Source organism: Triticum urartu, chromosome 4A (assembly GCF_056163025.1).
Source record: "Triticum urartu cultivar PI428250 chromosome 4A, HENAU_Tu73, whole genome shotgun sequence".
NCBI lineage: Eukaryota > Viridiplantae > Streptophyta > Magnoliopsida > Poales > Poaceae > Triticum > Triticum urartu.
Genome location: NC_141876.1, coordinates 495,550,608 through 495,572,229, shown reverse-complemented (window position 1 = coordinate 495,572,229; position 21,622 = coordinate 495,550,608). Strand labels below are relative to the sequence as shown.

The following is a 21,622-nucleotide window of genomic DNA, read 5'->3' as shown; positions in this document are numbered from 1 at the left end:
TTCTAACAAGTACGGAAAAATTACATCTACCCTTTGTCGCGAGTTTGTGAATTTAAAGTGTATGACTATGTGCTACTGTTTATGACTGTTTTCATGCTTCGATGTGCTGTTGTTTACAAGAAAGTGTTGATGTTTATAAAATGTGTTGTGTTTATGATGGGTTGTTGTTTATAAGTATGTATCAATATTATTATGTGTTGTTTATAAATTATGATTCTATGTTGTTGTTTATGATTACGTTTCATTCAAATTGATGTTATTGAAACATGAATATTTTTACCCACGGGTACCCATTTACCTGGTGGATAAGCTTAAACGGAATGGGTAAGGGCTGGGTAAGTTCAACCGTCGGTTTGACCAAGAAAATGTGGGTTATGTAGACAAAAGTTATACCGTTGAATTCGTATTTGAATAACTTTTTGATGGTATAAATTTGAAGTCCCAAAATTTATATATTGCCCGTCTAATTGATGATCAAAATTGAATCTTAAAATACGCAAGCGTCTTGGTAGAATGGGAGTATTAGCATGGACGCAATTCACTCCTGCATTAATTGTAGGCTCCAAGACATCATCACCAAGAAAGACAACCTAATGATACGGCTTACAGAATGTCAGAGTCCGTACTCCTAGTTTTTTTTTGTCAATTTGAGATTGCTTTTACCACGCTTGTCGCGTGGTCCGTAGTCCTAGTTTTTTTTTTTGTCAATTTGAGATTGCTTTTACCACGCTTGTCGCGTGGTCCGTAGTCCTAGTTCCTCAGCATGACCAACAAATATGTACATGCACGTGCAAGCGTACTGCACTACACTAACTAGTTTCAGACGTTGACGAAAGGCGTGCCGGTGATGAACTCGGTGATGGCGAGTGCGACGAGGCCGAGCATGGCGAAGCGGCCGTTCCATAGCTCGGCGTCGGCGCTCCATACGCCGCTGGACTTGCTCTCCACGCTCTGGCCCTGAAGGAGCGGCACCAGCGACGCCACCGAGAACACCGCAGCGGTTGTCAGGAACCATCCCAGCCCGGCGCCGCTGCCGGCCTGGTCGAGTAGCCCGCCGCCGCGCGCTGCCTCGACGGAGAGCGCCGCCACGAAGCCCACCATAGCGAGCCGGCCGTTGATGCGCTCGGGCGCTGGGCCGCTGAACGCGAGCGCGTCCCAGACCGAGGGGTTAGCCTTGGGCTTGGGCTTGGGCACCACCGGGCTTGGGGTCGGGGTTTGGGTTGGGGAGGATGTCGATGCGCTCGTCGTCTCCTTGGTCGACTCGATATCCGGCTGCAAAGCATCGTGAGTCAGTACAGCCAGTTCAAACTTGTTCAGAGTAAGCAAGTTATGATGGCAGAGTCAGTTAGGCAAAAGAGGCTTACCTCGGTCTGGGCCCTGATGAGGAGGGCGCGCCGACGCGGCAGTGCCGGAGACCAGGAGGCGGGGCGGCCGACGACGGTGGCGCCGGCGAAGGAACTCAAGGCAACCATGGTCGTCATTACTCCCAGCAGGATGCAGGGACTGGCTAGATCACACTTGGTTCGTTGTGGACTGTGATTATTGCGTGCTGATGCCAATGACGAGCGTGCGATTATATAGGCCCGGGGAGGACGAGCTAGCCCGGCCGCGAGGGGGTGGCCGCGGCGGTGGCCACGTCGGCGGGCACTCCCCAGCCGTGAACGTGTAGAAGTGTGCGTGCAACGAGAGCGGTCACGACGTGGACGTCCAGGGCACCATGGAGTGGCCTCCGGAGCTCGACAAAAGGTGCCAGAAAAAGTGGCACAAGTGTACTCCACGGACCGCGGAAGACTCCAGAAAGTGCCGGGCACGCGGAGATACTTGTGCCCGGGCTTAGGTCTTTTGGCGCGAGATAACGAGAAGCCATTAGAGAGACACGCAGGCCTGCGTAGAGCGTTGGCTCTATTCCAGAGACACGATGACGAAGGGCTACCAAGATGTTTTAGTGTCGGCAGTCTCGTGTTTAAAAAGTGGCAGCCTCTCACGGCAGATACAATTAACTGGAGTACTACTATGTACGTAGATGCGGGTCAAAGCATGGTACGGGTTTGTTCATCGGAGAATTAAGTTTCTAGAACCATCTGATGCCAATCAAAAGTTAATGAAATGTATAACACAATGCTGAAGCTTCCTGTGCTTCGGACAGCGGCAGTTACAAACATTTCCCAAAGCAGAACGAACTGCTCAATAACTTGGTGAACTATATACTAAGGCATATAATTTAATCATCTTGTAACATACACGCTCCCAATGCAGAAAACCAAGAGCATAAAAGGGGAAAGGATCTACATGATCAGTTCGGCTCAAGACACCACTTCCCACAACGACTAAAATAATGAACACAACAAAATGGGGGGAAACGGAGCAACAGAAAGATATGACACTGGAAGTCTGGAACAAAGAATAACTTACATGTGGAGGTATACTATATCACAGGGTGCTTCAGCATCAACAGGACTGAAGCACGATTGGGCCAACCCAAGTGCTAAACATATCACTCAAGGCCACCTGCACTTCACCTGAACCATGCTCACAGCTGATGAGACCAGCTAGTAGGGGGAAGAACTGGCCAAGGTTCTTCTCAAAAGATGAGTCACCGAGACCGCTGATAGCTTGCAATGTTGAGACAACAAGCGGTGCCCTGGCAGCAAGCTCTCTCCGCTTTGACGAACCAACCGGAATAAGCCAATGGCCAAGCGGCTGTATACCGCCAGAAAGGTGAGCAGGCCTTGCTGTGCTCAAGTATACCTCAAGAACCTCCTTGCAAAGTCCAACTAGGTGGGTTTCGACCTCTAAGCTCCCTTCGTCTGGAGCTCTGTCCAAGAATATATTCTGGAGGATAGTGAGGCACAACTGATATGACTCGTTCTCAAGGCGTAGTAATGGCGGGTCCTGCATTTGGGTCATAGAGCCCAGCTCCTGCAACTTGGTCCGCAGGTCGTTGTCACTGTTTATCTTGTGAGCATGAGTGGCAACAGTATGCAAGGCCTCAAAGAGGATTACTGTGTTCTGTGCCGACAACTGAGCTCTGTACATGTTATATATCTCCATCACAGCCTACAGAAAGTGAAATACATATAAGTAAATTAAACACGGTCATGTTGCAATTACCAGCCTATTGCATGATAAACATGATAAAGCAGAATGCATGCACAGAATAAAATTAATGAAGAAAGGAGACTAGAATTTGCATTAATAACTAATATAGCAAGATAAAAGGTCCGAACTAGGTACTGTGCAAAACTAACAACCCATACTGCTACATGTTAAGCTAGAGTTAAAGTTCGACAAGCTCTGTGTGTTCCGGTCTAAGAATCTTAAGTCATTCTCATCAGACACTCTTGTCGTGTCTGAATGGAGAAATCAATTCCTACAGTGTTCGGCTAGAGATATGTTGTGGGATATAGCTGTATGAAGTTCTTCACTTTCTCCTTCCTCACACTCTCACCTCCCTTATTAGCATGCCTATTTGACAAGGTGAGAGGCGATGCGCCAGACTTCAATAATCCAGGAAAATGGAACGATGGTGAAAACAATATGCTTCCGAGCACATGAAAACAAAGATCAGTTGCAGAAGAAATACTACAGACCTGAATCAATAGGAGTTGGACAGCAGCTCGGCACTTGGCATCAGCAATTGCAAAATACAGGTTCCTTGATCTAGAGGTTTCTTCAGTACCATCCTCTGATGGTTGAGATTCGTCTTCTCTCTTATCTGAAGAGTCTCCATTTTCTATTGGTACATTTTCAAGGTAAGCTCCAGATGCGATATAAGAGAAGTCAGGAAGCGTCTCTGTGGTAGCTTCTTTCAAAGACAACACGACTTCCAGCCATTTTTCATCCACGAAGACAGAGCCAGCACTGCTCATCAGGCGAACAAATGCAGCAATGCCTATACCAGCAAGACTCTGATGGGGACGCTTAATGAAACTTGTCAAGAGTGAAAGAACTTTCCTCAGAAGTGGATGGACAGTGTCATAGAACTTGACGAAAAGGTCAACAACTAGCTGAAGGGCCAACGTGCACGTTTCATACATCCAAGCATCTTGATCAAGCTCTGCAGGATCATTTTCCGCATTTTGTCCTTGTGAAGAACCACCAGATGGATCAATAGCATGCCGTACATAATCAAATATTGGGAAAAGTACTGAATCAAACACCTTCTCCCACAAAGGAAGAGAGAAAACATGGCCATGGTTTCTTAATGTGTCAAATAACACCTGCAAGGAACTTTTCCTAATTTCTGGTCTAAGGTCGAAAGTAAGTTCAGACAATCCTGCAAGGTTTGACAAGTTGGCGCCACACATCATTACTAGTAAATAATAAGTCAATGGAAAACAATAGAAAGGTCCATCTTGAAAAAAAGGAGAATGTAACTACCTGCTAATAAAGGAAACCAAAAGTGTATATGATCATCCTTATCAACCTGAATTGCACCTTCCTGCTTTCCATCCTTGGTCAAACGAGGCGAAGGTTCCTTCAGCCTTGAAGAGGACCCGATGTCACCTTCTGCCAACTTTGCCGCACAGAATCGAAGAAAACCAATTGCATTAAGGCTTATATCCTTGTTAAACCTACTGTTGGTGAACGCAATAAGACAGTTCACACAATCAGTGAAAGTTGAAGACTCAGTCTCGGTAATGTAGGGGAAATAATCTCGCAAAATCTTCTCAATAATTTCAAAGGCCAAGAGTACAATGTTTTTATGATCATCATATGATGCCGTTGCAAAAACCTGAAATTTATGCACAAAACAAATCAGCATTCAGAAACAAGAATAAAACTGCTCCAAAGTGTCTCGTATCAAAATCAAGGTACATGAGTGCAAGTACAGATAACATACCATAAACATGCTTTTCCACCCTGACTTCACATGATTAACACGGGCCAGTACCATTTGAGATACACACCTGATGATTAGTTCTCTTATCTCAACAGCTCTACTCTTCCTCATTACAACAACAAAAGGCTTCATAAATTCATTTTGGAAATTGTAGTTGGCCAGTTCTTCTCGCTCCAGGAACTTCATTGCCAGCTGCCGCAATGAATCCATAGCAAATATTGCAATTGAAAGATTTTCTGAGCAGCCAATGGTAACAAAAAATTCAGACAAGACATGCCATATGCTTGACCAGACAAGCCTGATGCGGTTCATATTGTAATGCCTAGAGAAAAAGAAACAATCATACTTCAGTGACTATATAGTGCAATAAGAGTGTAAACAAACATATTGCAATGTTTATAGATTGCTGAGATGACATCATAGATTCCTTACGTGATTTCAACAATCTTAGTCAGGCTAAAAACACGTGGATCAGAAGCAGACCGCAATTCCTCCATTGAAACCTTACAAAGGGCCTTTACAAAATCAATTATACCCTCACTGTTGAGATTTTGACTTCTTATGAATACACGATTCATTTCAGCCATCCCGACTTGCTCCAAGAGGATTGTCACCGCATTATTCATTTGATCAACACCAGAAGCTTTTCCACCAACACCAGCGCTGTCATAAGTACCTCTTTTAGAAGCAGCACCAGCAGTTGGAGCCTTCTTTTTCAAACCAGGGATAATCGAGGATTTAGCCTGTTTTGATTTATCAAGGTCTGGCTGTTGCAGTGCAAAGAAAGTGGCATCTGGAGGAGCACCTTCACCTACAAGATGTAGATTCTCGAAACGAGAAACACAGGTCAATATATGCTCCCATGCTTCTTGCAAGTAATTTCCGTCTTCATCTGCAATCAACAGAATTGCCTAAGAGGCAATTCACCACCACAACAAAAGAGTGAGAATGGAAAAAACTGATTATATCATTATGCTCAAAGTAAGATTTGGTAAACTGCAATTAGCACAACGACGTATGCTTGTAATGGAGTGTGCAACAGAAACATTCAAATGGCAGGCCAAAAGAGGCAAAAGATGAGTCCCATGAATAGTTTTTTCTTTCAACATTTTCTCAGTCACCCAGAATAACTATACCAACTGTGAAAAAAATACCAAATGCTCAGTACACACAAGGAGCAAATATAGCTGCTTTAACAGAGATGCAGAGCAGCTCTCCTCAGAACATCACATCCAGCTATTATCATGCACTTTCCCAACAATTTAGCATGGAACCAGTTAGGTCATAAATCAGTTGCATCTAGCCTTTTAAAGCCAACCAACGCAAAACAAACTTCTGAGTACCATTTTTTGCTTTAATGATTATTCTCTTTAGACAATCACTAATAATAGAAGCAACTTCTCTGCCGGTAGTATACCAGTCAAACACCTAAGAGATTCAATATTCACACCAGATATGCAGAACAAACCTTAATCGCTTCAATATTTTTCTGCTTGATATCCGCAGCAGAGTGAAGTGATGTAAACTTGGCAAGCGATGTAATGAAAGCATCCCTTTGAGTCTTCATCGACATAGCTGCGGTGACATGTATTGCACAGCGAAATCCCTCAAGACACTGGGATATGACAATTTCATCGTCACTCTGGTCAAGTGGCACACTGAAGGCAGCAAGCATAGGAGCCCAACAAACCTCGACCATGAACTTCAAAATTACTACATCCGTGGCTGGATAAAATATTGACCTAAATCATTCATTCAAAAAAGATCCACATATATTATTTACAGTGAAGGAGATCAACAAAAATAATACGATTGCATAAACATTTGGGCAAAAAATATATAATTGATCAAGTAAACAGTGTAACTTAGTTTACAATTATTAATCTAGAGTCCAGCATAACTTACTCAGACATACGAGCCTTTTCTTTGAATTGCTCCTGCATATGCTTAATGAGATCATCACTCGTCTCCATAGCTGAACCTCGTTTGCGTATAACAATGTTAAGAATGTTATCCAACCCAAGAATTTTGTTAGAGCTTGTTGATTGTTGCTGATGAGGAACAAATTCGTCTTCTTTCATCTTAATTTCTTTTTTCCAAATCCTTCCATACAAGGACCTCATAAATTCTTCTGGTAGGTCTTTCCCATCATCAATACCACGATTGTTTCTTATGAAATCTTCTGGTGACATCTGCACCAATTAATACATTAGGAATAGCATCAGAAAATGTGTAAATTGTATGCTCAAGCATAACTTGAAAATACCTTATTTTTGACCATTGGGTTATGTGCATCAGTGTTAAGCATTATGACTGAATAAGCAAGAACATAAGCTGTGTCTGCACTCGAAAAGGCCTTTGGGTTGCATTTGCAGTAACGCTCTGCAAATTTCTCCATAACCCGATCAATCTTTTGAGCTTCTCCAGGAAGCCTAAAACCTTGAAGAAAGGCTCTGATCGCTTCATCAAATTCCATATTCTGAAAATTAAAAGAATCCACATATGCATGCATGACTTTGAGGGATAAATCTTCCCTTTCCCCTAAATAATCACCAATCATAGTCTTGTTCAAGCCAGAAGTACTTTTCAGGAAAGCAGCTATATCCTCAGCTGACTCCCCGACCTTGTTGGCATTTATTAAGAATTCAATTCCCTTTCTAGGCTTCCGGTTAAACAGAGCGATACCCTCCTGTCATTCATAAAGCAGTTGACCACATAAGAAAAAGGAAATGAATCAACCTAAATATAATGGAACTGTGGCAAGTAATTCAGGACAGAACAGCAACCAGCAGAACATTGCCACATTCTCATTGAAAATGCATAAAAGTAACTAACTGTGGAATGAGATCCACCTGAAGTTCCATTTTGTAAGCTCGACGCTGCTCCAAAGATGCAGCCTCTGAAACCCCATTTGATACTTCTGAATGTGAATCGGATACCTCGCTAGAAGCATCTCCATTGATCTCTGTCTGGGGAAACTCATTTCCACCATCATTATCGTTTTGCTCTGATTCAATCTTAGGAGAGTCAGGATCTGGAATACGTAGCTGCTTATTCATCCAATCTCCCATGGATCTGAGGATAGAAACTAAGCATTTCATTGCTTCACTCTTCATTGTCGTATCCTGAGGCGGTACCAATGTGGTAGCAATACCCGCAGGAGGCCCTTGAGCTGTTTTAAGCAGACCGTTGACCATCCTGCCGGAAAAACATACAGAAAATGAAACACAATAGTAAATAGGTTTCTGCAGCTATTTATGAGACTAAAACCTCACTAGTCAACTATAGTAATGAAAAGTGAGTGATGCAGTACCTCTCAAATATGTTCGATGAGTGGACATCACAGTCGTAATTGATGAAAATGTCAACCAAGATTTGAGAATCAGTACAGAGCTTCTCCAAAAAACGAAGAACTATCATCTTTGCTTGAAAATTTGGTTGTGCAATATTTTCCAGAACTCTTAGAATGATCATGGGAAAAAATACTCCAATTTCTGCCTTCAATCCTGGCCTAAATCTTGAAACCAAGCTAATAAAAATAGAACAAGATAACTGAAAAACAATCATATGTGACGAGGCACAGTTCTTCAAAAGTGATAGGCACAAATACTGCTTGATAGCACCTAGAAACCTGACCGAGTTAAAACAAGATAGTTAGGCCAAAAAGAAGTATACTCGATAAATAAAACATCAAGCAGATGGGTATAAGAACTCTGTAGCAGTTGACAAGAAAATGTGACTATAGCACAGTCAATATGAAGATACAATTGTATTAGCTACACCAGCATAGTGTACTTTGAGAAGAAGCTGTTCTACCTGAAAAGCTACAGTAATATACCTTGGTAGGCATGACAATACACATGCCCATTACTATTTTACTAGCAAGAAACATGAGTCTTGCTACAGAGTAAAAATGACATACTACAAGTTTGCAAGACTAGTTACTTTATTGAATGAGGTGTTGCTAGGCATATCCAAAAATGTACTCCCTCCGTCCCAAAATTCTTGTCTTAGATTTGTCTAAATACGGATGTATCTAAGACAAGAATTTTGGGACGGAGGGAGTACAATATAGTGGGATGTTTTTAGAAAACAGGTTTAAGTGGATGATGAGAATCCCATCACGATCGGAACCGTTAGTACCAAATCAGACTGTTGGTACGACCCCGAGGAAAAATAGACCATCACTACCAACTGGTTCGTTTACAGGTCCCTACTTCATTTTAATCAACATAACAGAATCAATCACCATGACTCTCATGGGCAATGCAACTTCGTTAGAATGATAGGTTGTAACCCAAAATTTGTACCCACTTTATCATTTATAGTTATTCAACAAATACAATTGTATTATCAACCAAATTGGCATTACTTTCAAGTTTCAAGAAGAGGAGACAGACAGAACCAACAAAATAACCAACAATGTGTCAACGTATATAATTCAAAACCAATCAATTTTCCTATGACAATAGCTAGCTCCTCTTCCTGATACAGTATCCACTTTGTTGAGGAGTGTAGATTGCTTCTCTAGCAAGTAACATGGTATCAAGGTTTTTAAGGAGGTAAGACATCTAGTGACAAATGACATCAGATCATAACCCTCATTGCATGGGTGTGCAGCCATGCAGTCCCATCAAAATGCAATTGTCAGAATCAACCTCACTGAACCACTTTTATGTGAGATTGATCGATTACATTTTGATTTCAATATCGTAGCAACAAGCATAAATTACACACATCTAACTTCTGTAAATTGCAACATGAATTTCAATACTGATTTTTATTATCAATGTTATGAACAGAGCAACATCAATTATTATAGATTAATCCAAATGTACTACCCGTAAATCAATGCCTAATCTTTTCAAAAGAGTTCGTCAAAGAATTCATCTCTTCCTTAAGCTGTGACTAGACCACGTTTCAAGGAATAAAATGGTGCTCAAACTTTTGCTCAATGTTGTTACCAGATTATAAAAAGAAATTCAGAAGATCTGGGGCAGAATAACTTCAGGCAAGGGAATTTGTACCTCTCGCTGGTGCGGAACACAGCCCCAGCATTTTCAAGCAAGATCTTGAGAAGTTCAAGAGCAAGGATCTTCCCCCGCATCACTATCGGATCAGCTGGTGCATCCTTCGGCGGTGTCTTCATCGAGAGCTTACATAATGCCCGGAAAACTAAGAAAGCATCTCTCCGCAGCTTATTCCCAATCCTGACATCAGCATCATCATCCAAAGTGGCTACCACTGCCCCCTCCACGCCAAGCTCATCCTTACGACCCTCAAGAGCTGTCTTGTACATGCTAATCTCCCAGTACTTGGCATCCAGCATGTCCTTATCCGTTGAATCAAGCAAGTCCGCAGGATTTGCCCCTTCCTCAGCTGCTGCGGTCGTCTCAAAAGCACCATCATGGGGCACAGTGCCTGCCGCAGCAGACGAGGTTGTCCGTGCCAGAGGTGTGAATGCACCATCAATGTCCACCATGATCTTCGAGATGAATCCCTGTACGAAGGTGACATCGGCGGTGGGTGATGCACCTGAGCCAGCATCAGGCAACTCAATCACTTCAGCCACGACGATGGGCTGCACGGGGATCGTTGATGAATCTGCCTCCATTCTGCGGAAGACGATTACCAACATCTGCACGAGCGACGCCTTGGCAGTGGCCTGATTCACGGTGCTACGGCTCCCCAGATACATATCATAGCAGGCGCGCACAGCGCGGAGCAGGCAGTCGCCGTGGAGGCACACGGAGGTGGATGTGACCGCAGAGAGGAGAGTCTTGAGGAGGAGGAGCTCAATGTGCTCGTCGTCGAGGTGGAGCGCATTGCAGGCCGCCTCGAGCAGGGAAGCGACGAGCTGTGACGAGGGGTCAGCCGACGGGTCGGCCTCGCCATGGATGTAGGAGTGCGCGATCAGCCTGTGGAGTAGCTCGAGCGCGGCCTCGACGAGCTTGGCGCTGCCGGAGCCGAGCGCGGAGGAGATGGGGGAGAGGAGCAGCTCCGAGTCCTCGAGCGAGAGGTTGCGGAGCGGGCCCGGCTGCCAGGAGGAGGAAGTCGGCGTGGAGGGCGAGGTGGGGGTGGACGGGGTCTGCGCCGCGGTGGGCGAGGGGGGCGGGGGCCTCTGGAGGCGGTCGAGGATGGACTTGGCGGTGTGGGAGAGCTTGGAGTGCGCCTTGTTGCGCCACGAGGCGTTCTTCACGAGCTTCTCGAGGAAAGGCACGAAGGCCTCGACGAGGCGCGGGTCGGACTCCGGCGAGGACAGCGGCGGCGGCGCCGCTGCGGCCGCGGAGGCCATTATTCCTCTAGGGATTTTGGTGGCCGCGGCTGTGCCGCGCCGGGTGGATCTGGATCTGGGCTGGGCGGGGCGGGGGAGGGGAGTGACGGGTCCGGTGCTGGGGTTTGAGGTGGTTCGGATCGGCGAGTGGGGCGAAGAAGGGGAGAGATGTTCGCGTGCGTAGATTTGCGAGGAATGCACCTGATCGATTAGCTGTCGATGACTGGTGGGAACGAGCGTGTGTGGGACCCACTTGTCGGTGTCATATTAGTGGTGATCTGCGTGTTCAGAGAGGCTACGCGGGCGATCGAGGCAACAAAGTGATGGGAGTGAGCTCAACGACGATGACATACATAGCGGGGGGGCAGGTGGCAGGGGTACAGTCCTTGCTGGGCTGGGCTAAAGTTGACTTTTAGGATACGGGCCGGATTTGCATTTCTCGAGAATCATGGGCCTCGTTACTAGAAGGCCGAGCTCGGTTGATACACTCTACTGGGCCATATTTTGCAACCAATTAAAATACAGCTAGTCCAGCCCACTCTGTATATGCACCCCTGGGCGGCATATTTCCCTAAAAAAAACTATGGGTGGCATACTTTTTTTTTGAATTGTTTGGATTGCTTACCACATGTGTCACGTGGTCTGGGCGGCATACTTAAGGAGGTGTTTGGTTCGACAATGGGTAACGCAACCGTAATCGTAAACAGGTCACCCTGGCAATGTAAACGGTATGTGCAATTTTTTAAACATGTTGGTTCAACTCCAAAATTGGATTGTAATCAATTGTGTCGTTTGGTGATGTGTAGCTCCGAACTGAAAGTCTAAAACAGTGAGACTACCATAGAAATCCGTAGCAGTAGATTCCGAAACGGATCCAAAAATAGCAAAAAAATAAAGAATAAACTGAAGAGCAGAAAGACACAAATCACGGCCGTGGATCCACACCAGAGCCGTCACTTGGTTTTCCACAATCAACAAACATCGACATTTCTTCACAGCTTGGAGATTGGAACGTGTAGATCTGCCATGGTTGGTAGCTCCATGTGTGGAGATGACGCCACACGAAATAATAGGGCTACAAGGCAGGTCCATGGTTGAGGAGGTCGAGGAAGGAGCGAAGTCGTCAAAGGAGAAGACCAAAGCAGAGCGGTTTCGTTATTAGATTATGGTGGGGGTGGGCGGAATGGGCCTTGACCTACGGTGGAACTTGTTTACACGGTATGCGTGTATAGGCCAGATCAATCAAACACATTTTAGGGTAATAAATTGCGGTGTAATCAGATAACGGGCGAAATATTCCCAACCAAACACGTCCTAAGTGTCAAAGCGTCAATCATTCGCACACGGATGCACGGGCTAGCGATCACTTGGGTCGGCCATTTAACATGTACGTTGGTTTCAGGTAGGGAACCTTCTGGAGAATTCCAACTCCAGAACCTGTTTTTTTCTGTTTGTTTTATATAATGTTTTAGTTTCTTTTTACTTTCTTTTTTTGTTTCTTTTTTCCTTTTCTTTTTCGCCTTTCTTTTTTTCTTTTTCAAGTTTCTCTGTCTTTTTTTTGAAAAAAAATCAAACTTTTTGAAAAATGTTCTTATTCACAAAAAAACATAATTCAAAAAGTGTTCATGTTTTAAAAAATATTTGTAAATTATAAATATCATCATATTTGAAATGTATGTGTTCTTCAAAAAAATTGTTCATGTTTTCAATTTTCTTTTCACAATTCAAATGATGTTATACTTTTTAAAATAAATCACAGTTTCAAAAAGAATATTTCCGGAAATGTACGTAATTCAAAAAATTATCAGGTTTTAAAAAAATGTGTAGGAATATTAAAAAATATATTACAATTATTTGAAATTCCAAGAAACCAGAATTTCCAACAAAAATTTTCCCAAAAAAATACTTTTCAAAATATGGGAAAAATTTAAATTCCAAACACTTTTTGAAAATATAAACATTTATTGAATTTGTGGTCAATTTTTTAAAATGTGAACATTTTTAGAGATTCAAATCAAATTGTAAATAGAACACTTTTTGAATTTCGGAACATTTTTTACGAATGCAGATAATGTTTGAATTTTCGAACAATTTTGGAAATTATGGACACTTTTTGAAATTTTGAACATTTTTAAGAAACAAATAAAAATGAAAAATAAAAAGAAAAAAATAGAAAAGTGAAAACTAGTAAAGAAAAAACAAAAAAAAACATGCAACATGCATCATTGATGGGCCGACCCAGTCGGTCGCTGCCTATTTGAAAGGTGACTATTTGAAAAAGGACCTCCCGGGATATGGTGCTTCACTCGTTCTCAGAAAAGAAAAACCTATCAAGGACTGGTAGCAAATAGCGTGTGTGGGACCCACTTGTCGATGATATTAGTGGTCATCTGCATGCTCAGAGAGGCTATGCGGGCGATCGAGGCAACAAAGTGATGGGAGTGAGCTCAACGATGATGACATAGCGGGTGGCACGTGGCAGGGGTACGGTCCTTGTTGGGCTGGGCCAAAGTTGAATTTTATGACACAAGTCGGATTTGCATTTCTTGAGAATCATTGCCCTCATTGCTAGAAGGCCAAGCTCGGTTGATACTCTATTGGGCCACATTTTCCAAGCAATTAGGGCATCTTCGACGTTGACCCGCAAATTTGCTCTGACATCCGTCCGCGGACAAAGAGGACCAGTCCACGGACACTAACGCGGGAGCCGGCCACCCAACGATGCATGCATACATTTCAACCATTTTTAACTAACCGGATGAAATTCATGCAAACATGGCGGATTTCATATAAATCGAACCAACTTCATTACATTTCGAACATGCTTCAACTAAAATCAGAGCTAAGACGACTCTGGAGGTATAATATGGGACATACTTCAACTAATCACCTAGTCTAATGCCGATCATGACTGATCTCCATTCCCACGACATGGCTACCCTCTGTGGCTTCCACCTCTATGGCCTCCGCCTCCACCATATCTTCCTCATGTCCGGATGCATCGCTCATCGGAGTGGGCATGCTTCAGCCGTAGGGGAAGAGTGCCTATTCCGCTTCCGTGAAGCCAAGGCGGGGGCCGACGATGGTCTACACTAAACCGCGCAAGACACTGGCTGAGTATGTCTGCGACATGGTGGCGATGGCCATTGTGGGACCCAAGCAGTGGTGACCTCCCATGTTCTACTTTTCCTCGGTGATTGCGACTGCGGACATGTTGGTCGCCTCTGCTGGCGGGGCACGGTTCCGGCAACGTTTGCGGCGGATGGCACGGGCGTAGGTACGGGAGGAGTGTGATGACACAATGGCGTCCATGGTGCCCGTGCCACCATGCTCTCCCGCATGCCGGTGTGGAACAACTGGCCACTCCTCTGCGAGTTGGCTTGGAGTGGTGAGTTGTTGCACCATGGGCCAGCTTGGAGCAGCGACTTGCTCCTCCGCTTGCCCGCCTGCAGCCCCGCACACGACCCCGAGCAGCGAGGGAGGTGGAGTAGCGAGTTGCCTAGCTTGTATCAGGCGGGCTCGGGCAGGCCACCCAACCGACTTTTATGTCGTAGAACCCCTCTTCCTGCTCGCTGGATTCCATGAAGAGTGTGTAGAATATGGTGTAAGGAGGAGATGGAGAGTACAAGTGTGGTGTGGTTCTTGCTCGGCGTCTGGCCTTGTTGAAATAGTAGGCAGAGACAAGGAGCCAACCAGTGTTGTGTTTAATGTCGGTCGGCTGGTAGACGAACGTGTGGCCATAGTAGGTTTCTTGGCACACGCGCGGGTTCAATGGAGGTAGGCGGGCAGTCTGAAGCCGGTTGAATGCGACGGGAAGGCGTGTTCAGCCGGGCGTGTAGTAGGGAGCGCTCTCTCGTCCGACACGCCGCTTCAATGCCGACTCTAGTGAGAGGCCACGTCCGCTCTGGGCCGGCATCAATGCGGAGCGGCCGATCCACACCGGCATGAATACGGGGAGATGGTGCCAGGTGGGAACGCACGCCGGTGAGGAAGGAGGCTTTTTTGGTGGGCCGTGGTAGTCAGGAGCGGGCATGACAGCGGTATGATACGTCGCCATCGTATCTACTTTTCCAAACTCTTTTGCCATCGTTTTGGACTCTAATTTGCATGATTTGAATGGGACTAACCCGGACGTTGTTTTCAGCAGAATTGCCTTGGTGCTATTTTTGTGCAGAAATAAAAGTTCTCGGAATGGCCTAAAAATTCACGGAGAATATTTTTGGAATAAATAAAAAATATTGGTGAAAGAATCAACCAGGGGGGACCCACCAGCTGTCCACAAGGGTGGGGCGCCTCCCCTAGGGCCTGCCCCTGCCTTGTGGGTCCCCTGGACCTCCACCGACATCAACTCCAACTCTATATATTCACGTTCGGAGAGAAAAAAATCAGAGAGAAGGATTCATCGATACGGAGCCGCCGTCACCCCCTGTTCTTCATCGGGAGGGCAGATCTAGAGTCCGTTTGGGGCTCTGGAGAGGAAAAATCGTCACCATCATCATCACCAACCTTCCTCCATCACAAATGTCATGATGCTCACCGCCATGCGTGAGTAATTTCATCGTAGGCTTGCTGGACGGTGATGGGTTGGATGAGATTTATCATGTAATCGAGTTAGTTTTGTTAGGGTTTGATCCCTAGTATCCACTATGTTCTGAGATTGATGTTGCTATGACTTTTCTATGCTTAATGCTTGTCACTAGGGCCCGAGTGCCATGATTTCAGATCTGAACCTATTATGTTTTCATGAATATATTTGTGTTCTTGATCCAATCTTGCAAGTTGTACACACCTATTACGAGTTATGATTTGCATACCCCCAAGGTGACAATAATTGGGATTTTTTCCGGTGATTACCGTAGTTTGAGGAGTTCATGTATTCACTAAGTGCTAATGCTTTGTTCTGGTTCTCTATTAAAAGGAGGCCTTAATATCCCTTGGTTTCCATTAGGACCCCGTTGCCACGGGAGGGTAGGACAAAAGATGTCATGCAAGTTCTTTTCCATAAGCACGTATGACTATATACGGAATACATGCCTACATTATATTGATGAATTGAAGCTAGTTACGTGTCACCCTAGGTTATAACTGTTGCATGATGAATGCCATCCGACATAATTATCCATCACTAATCCATTGCCTACGAGTTCGTTTCATATTGATCCTTGCTAATTTACTTTTCCGTTGCTACTGTTACGATTGTTACAAATCTGCTACTGTTACTTTTGCCACCGTTACCGTTACTTCCATACTACTTTGCTACTAAATACTTTGCTGCAAATATTAAGTATTTCAGGTGTGGTTGAATTGACAACTCAGCTGCTAATACTTGAGAATATTCTTTGGCTCCCCTTGTGCCGAATCATTAAATTTGGGTTGAATACTCTACCCTCGAAAACTGTTGCGATCCCCTATACTTGTGGGTTATCAAGACCTTTTTCTAGCGCCGTTGCCGGGGAGCATAGCTCTATTTTCTGAGTCACTTGGGATTTATATCTGTTGATCACTATGAGGAATCTGAAAGACAACAAAACCATGATCTATCCCTCTACTATGAGGGGAGGTAAGGAACTGCCATCTAGCTCTCCACTTGATTCACCTTCTGTTTTGAGTGAGCTTGTGACACCTACACCTACTATTGGTTCTGATATGTCGCATGTTATTGATGATGCCACTTCTGCTATGCATGATGCTTATGATGATACTACTTCTTTGCTTGATAATACTGTGCCACTAGGTGAATTTCTTGATGAACAACTTGCTAGGGTTAGAGAGAATGAAATTACTGAAACTGATGAAATTATTGAAACTGAAGATTATGATTCTCCCCCTATAGATGAATTGCCTAAGGTACCTGAGGGTTATATTATGGATGAAGAAACTGCTAGAGACTTTTTTGCTTGCAATGATAGAGAGGATCTTAATAAACTGTTAGCTAAGTTGAAAGAAAAATCTTTGAATGCTAGAATGCAATATGATCCTAAGTTTGCTACTTCACCTATCTTTGTTACTGATAAGGATTAAGAATTCTCTGTCGATCCTGAGTTAATTACTTTGGTTGAATCTGATCCTTTCCATGGTTATGAATCTGAAATTGTTGTGGCACATCTTACTAAGTTGAATGATATAGCCACCCTATTTACTCATGAGGAAAAAATTCGCTATTACTATATTCTTAAGTTGTTTCCTTTCTCATTAAAGGGTGATGCTAAGATATGGTTTAACTCTCTTGCTCCTGGTTGTGTGCGTAGTCCCCGGGATATGATATATTACTTCTCTGGAAAATATTTTCCTGCTCATAAGAAACAAGTTGCTTTATAGGAAATATTTAACTTTGTGCAAATTGAAGAAGAGAGTCTCCCACAAGTCTAGGGGAGGCTTCTCCAATTACTTAATGCTTTGCCTGATCATCTGATAACCCACAAGTATAGGGGATCAATTGTAGCCTCTTTCGATAAGTAAGAGTGTCGAACCCAACGAGGAGCTAAAGGTAGAACAAATATTCCCTCAAGTTCTATCGACCACCAATATAACTCTACGCACGCTTAACGTTCGCTTTACCTAGAACAAGTAGGAAACTAGAAGTACTTTGTAGGTGTAACTGGATAGGTTTGCAAGAATATAAAGAGCACATAAATAAAAACTAGGGGCTGTTTTAGGTAAAGAAGCAATAAAGTAGTATAGCGAGTGTGGAAAAGTGGTGGTAGGAGTTGCTAAATTGTCCCTAAGCAATTGACTACTTACTAGACCGATAACAAGTTTTATGTGGGAGAGGCCACTGCTAGCATGTCATCCCTGACTTGGAATTCTATGCACTTATGATTGGAACTATTAGCAAGCATCCGCAACTACTAAAGTTCATTAAGGTAAAACCCAACCATAGCATTAAGATATATTGGCCCCCCTTCATCCCCGTGTGCATCAATTTCTATTCTAGGTTGAAGCTTCTATCACTCTTGCCCTCCAATACATAGTCCTTTCAACATACAACTAACCCTGTGGTGTGATCCACGCGCACGCTCATATGATGGGCACCAAAGGACAGCAACATAACCACAAGCAAATTAAACCAATCATAGCAATTCACCAATTACCGATAGGACAACAAAAATCTACTCAGACATCATAGGATGGCAACACATCATTGGATAATAATATGAAGCATAAATCACCTTGTTCAAGTAGAGGGTACAACGGGTTGCGGGAGAGTGGACCGCTGTAGATAGATGGGGGAAGGTGATGAAGACGTTGGTGAAGATGACGGAGGTGTTGGTGTAGATCGTTGTCGCGATGATGGCCCCGGTGGCGTTCCGGAGCCACCGGGAGAGAGGGGGAGAGAGCCCCCCTTCTTCTTATTCTTCTTCCTTGACCTTCTCCCCAGGTGGGAGAAGGGTTTACCCTCTGGTCCATGGTCTCCATGGCGGCGGAGGGGCGAGAGCCCCTCTGAGATTGGATCTGTCTCTCTGTCTCTCTCTATTTCTGCATTCCAGATTCTGGCCTTTCACCGTTTCTTATATTCCCGGGGATCCGTAACTCCGATTGGGCTGAAATTTTAACATGATTTCTATCCGGATATTGGCTTTCTTGCGGCGAAAGAAGGGCACCAACTGCCTTACGGAGTGGCCACGAGGTCTAGGGGCGCGCCCTCCTGCCTCGTGCCCCCCTCGGGCATCGTCTCGCGTTGATTCTTCTTCCCAAAAATCACAAATATTCCAAAAAATCTCCGTCAGTTTTTATCCCGTTTGGACTCCGTTTGATATGGATTTTCTGCGGAACAAAAAACATGCAACAAACAGGAACTGGCACTAGGCACTGGATCAATATGTTAGTCCCCAAAAATAGTATAACAAGTTGCCAAAAGTATATGAAAGTTGTATAATATTGGCATGGAACAATCAAAATTATAGATACGACGGAGACGTATCATCATCCTCTCAAGAAAAATGAAGTACTTGATATCTTTTATAATGGACTAACCGATGCTTCTAGGGACCATGTGTTGGTTGTGTTTTCAGGGAACGAACTGTTGAGCAAGCTGGAAAACTATTGAATAATATATTGAGCAATTATAATGATTGGACTCTTCCCGAACCACCTCCTAAGACAACTCCGAAGAAAAGAAGTATTCTATTTCTCAATCCTGAAGATATGCAAGAGGCAAAGAAATCTATGAAAGAAAAAGGTATTAAAACTGAAGATGTTAAGAATTTACCGCCTATTGAAGAGATATATGGTCTTAATTTCCGACACGGGTAGTGGAGGTAAAATCTCTCTATAGATTTGATGAAGGTGATTTTCCTTATAATAAGTCTGCTAGTCAATGCTTGGATGAGTTTGATAATTTCATTGTTAAACAAGAAAAATTCAATGCTTATGTTAGTAGACAATTGAAACACAATGCTTATATGCTTGAACGCTTGGATGATTATATGAGTAGAACTATTAGTGATCTTAAGCTTATCAGTAAACATGCTTTTTATGGTGAAAACTCAAGTAGACAAGTACTTAAGGCACAGGATGATTTGCTCAATGATTTGAATAGCAAGAACAATGATCGTGCTGTTAGGGTTATGACTAGAGGTGGTAAAATGACCCAGGAACCTTTGTATCTTGAGGGCCATCCTAAGATAATTGAGCAAGATTCTCAGAGAGTTAATGCTGATGCACCTAGTCCTCCTATAAAAAGAAGAGGAAAAATGATAGGACTTTGCATGCTTCTAGTGAAGCTGTTATAGACACCCCCGAGAATCCCAATGATATTTCTATCTCTGATGCTGAGACACAATCTGGCAATGAGCATGAACCTAGTGATAATGTTAATGATGATGATCATGTTGATGCTCAACCTAGTAATGATAATGATGTGGAGATTGAACGTGTTGTTGATCTTGATAACCCACAATCTAAGAATCAATGTTATGATAAGAGAGACTTTGTTGCTAGGAAGCATGGTAAATAAAGAGAACCATGGGTTCAGAAACCCATGTCCTTTCCTTCTAAACCATCCAATGAAAAGGATGACGAGGATTTTGAGCGCTTTGTTGAAATGCTTAGACTTGTCTTTTTGCGTATGCGTTTGAGTGATATTCTGAAAATGTCTCCTTATGCTAAGTATATGAAAGAAATTGTTACAAATAAAAGAAAGATACCGGAAACTGAAATTTCCACCATGCTTGCTAATTATACTTTTAAGGGTGGAATACCAAAGAAACTTGGGGATCCAGGAATACCAACTATACCATGCTCCATTAAAAGAAACTATGTTAAAACTGCTTTATGTGATCTTGGAGCCGGTGTTAGTGTTATACCTTTCTCTTTGTATCGTAGACTTGAATTGAATAAGTTGGCACCTACTAAAATCTCTTTGCAAATGGCTGATAAATCAACTGCTATGCCCATCGGTATTTGTGAGGATGTGCCTGTTGTGGTTGCAAACGTTACTATCTTAATGGACTTTGTTATTCTTGATATTCCCAAGGACGCTAGTATGCCGATCATCCTTGGTAGACCCTTTTTGAACACTGTAGGAGCTGTTATTGATTGCAACAAGGGCAATGTCACTTTTCATGTTAATGGTAATGAGCATACGGTACACTTTTCGAAGAAACGATCTCAAGTTCATAGCATCAATTCTATTGGAAAAATCTCAACTATTGCTATTGGAGGCTTTGAATTTCCTCTTCCTACTGCCAAAAAGAAATATGATATTCTTATTGTTGGGGATATGCATATCCTCGTTGAGGTAACCTAGTGTTATTCGAAAATTCTCCGGTTTCATGTCATTCGGAAGAAGTTTGTTAATAAGACTTGATCAACCTTGTTAATGGATTCCTTTTGATAGGCATGAGATGGATGAATTTAGAAAGCACAACTTTTTGTACCCACTTTTTTACTTTCTGTTATTTGGAATAAATAAAGCAAAATAGTATTATTTGTCTGTTTTCTGAATTATCCATGCAATAAAAAATGTCCCAAAAATAAAAGTTCTCCAAATGCCCTGAGAATTTAGTATGACTTTTTATAGAATATTTGAGAATTTCTGGCACTGAGAACACACCAGGGGGTTGCACCAGTGGACCACAAGGGTGGAGGGCTCGCCCGCCTTGTGGGTCCCATGTGGGCCCCCTCACTTATTCCAGCACCCATCCACTTCGTCTTCCTCCAGAAAAAATCATCCCATTGCTCAAACCCGTGTTCTTGCTCATCTTGCTGCCATTTTCGATCTCCTTGTGCAAAGCTCCATTTTGCAAAACTGTTTTGGGAGATTGTTCTTCGGTATGTGACTCCTCCAATGGTCCAATTAGTTTTTGTTCTAGTGCTTTATATTTTGCAAATTTTTGCTGTTGTGGTTACCTTGTTCTTGAGCTTGCATGTTAAATTTATATGGTCCAAAGTAGTTTTGATGCATGATAGAGCCTCTAGGCACTTGTAGAAGTAGTTTTTATAAATTTTGTTGAGTTTTGTTCACTTTTATTTTGAGTCACTAAAAAATTCAGAAATTTTCAAAG

At 43.4% G+C, this 21,622-nt stretch overlaps 2 protein-coding genes across 2 annotated transcripts; both read right to left on the bottom strand.

Annotated features, from left to right (window-relative positions):
- Nucleotides 1-528: 528 nt before the first annotated feature.
- Nucleotides 529-1,980, bottom strand: LOC125552339 (high molecular mass early light-inducible protein HV58, chloroplastic-like). Its single transcript, XM_048715845.2, has 2 exons — nucleotides 1,365-1,980; nucleotides 529-1,272 (listed from the first exon to the last, which is right to left on the bottom strand). The coding sequence occupies exons 1-2, from the start codon at nucleotides 1,479-1,481 to the stop codon at nucleotides 820-822; spliced, it is 570 nt and encodes a 189-aa protein (XP_048571802.2). The 5' UTR covers nucleotides 1,482-1,980; the 3' UTR covers nucleotides 529-819.
- Nucleotides 1,981-2,181: 201 nt separating this feature from the next.
- LOC125552336 (SEC7-like guanine nucleotide exchange family protein) lies at nucleotides 2,182-11,243 on the bottom strand. Its single transcript, XM_048715841.2, has 11 exons — nucleotides 9,871-11,243; nucleotides 8,157-8,474; nucleotides 7,696-8,041; nucleotides 7,110-7,532; nucleotides 6,749-7,035; nucleotides 6,312-6,585; nucleotides 5,276-5,754; nucleotides 4,844-5,165; nucleotides 4,381-4,735; nucleotides 3,591-4,276; nucleotides 2,182-3,057 (listed from the first exon to the last, which is right to left on the bottom strand). The coding sequence occupies exons 1-11, from the start codon at nucleotides 11,136-11,138 to the stop codon at nucleotides 2,449-2,451; spliced, it is 5,367 nt and encodes a 1,788-aa protein (XP_048571798.2). The 5' UTR covers nucleotides 11,139-11,243; the 3' UTR covers nucleotides 2,182-2,448.
- Between the last annotated feature and the right edge of the window lie 10,379 nt (nucleotides 11,244-21,622).

Bases quoted from the DNA above. Each gene is read 5' to 3' on its own strand.
- LOC125552336 (XM_048715841.2), bottom strand. From the start codon at position 11,138: ATGGCCTCCGCGGCCGCAGCGGCGCCGCCGCCGCTGTCCTCGCCGGAG. The intron at 5,755-6,311 runs GTTTGTTCTGCA...ATTGCCTCTTAG, and splicing joins AAAATATTGAAGCGATTAAG to GCAATTCTGTTGATTGCAGA. The intron at 4,736-4,843 runs GTATGTTATCTG...CATAAATTTCAG, and splicing joins GGTGGAAAAGCATGTTTATG to GTTTTTGCAACGGCATCATA.
- LOC125552339 (XM_048715845.2), bottom strand. From the start codon at position 1,481: ATGACGACCATGGTTGCCTTGAGTTCCTTCGCCGGCGCCACCGTCGTC. The intron at 1,273-1,364 runs GTAAGCCTCTTT...GATGCTTTGCAG, and splicing joins TCATCAGGGCCCAGACCGAG to CCGGATATCGAGTCGACCAA.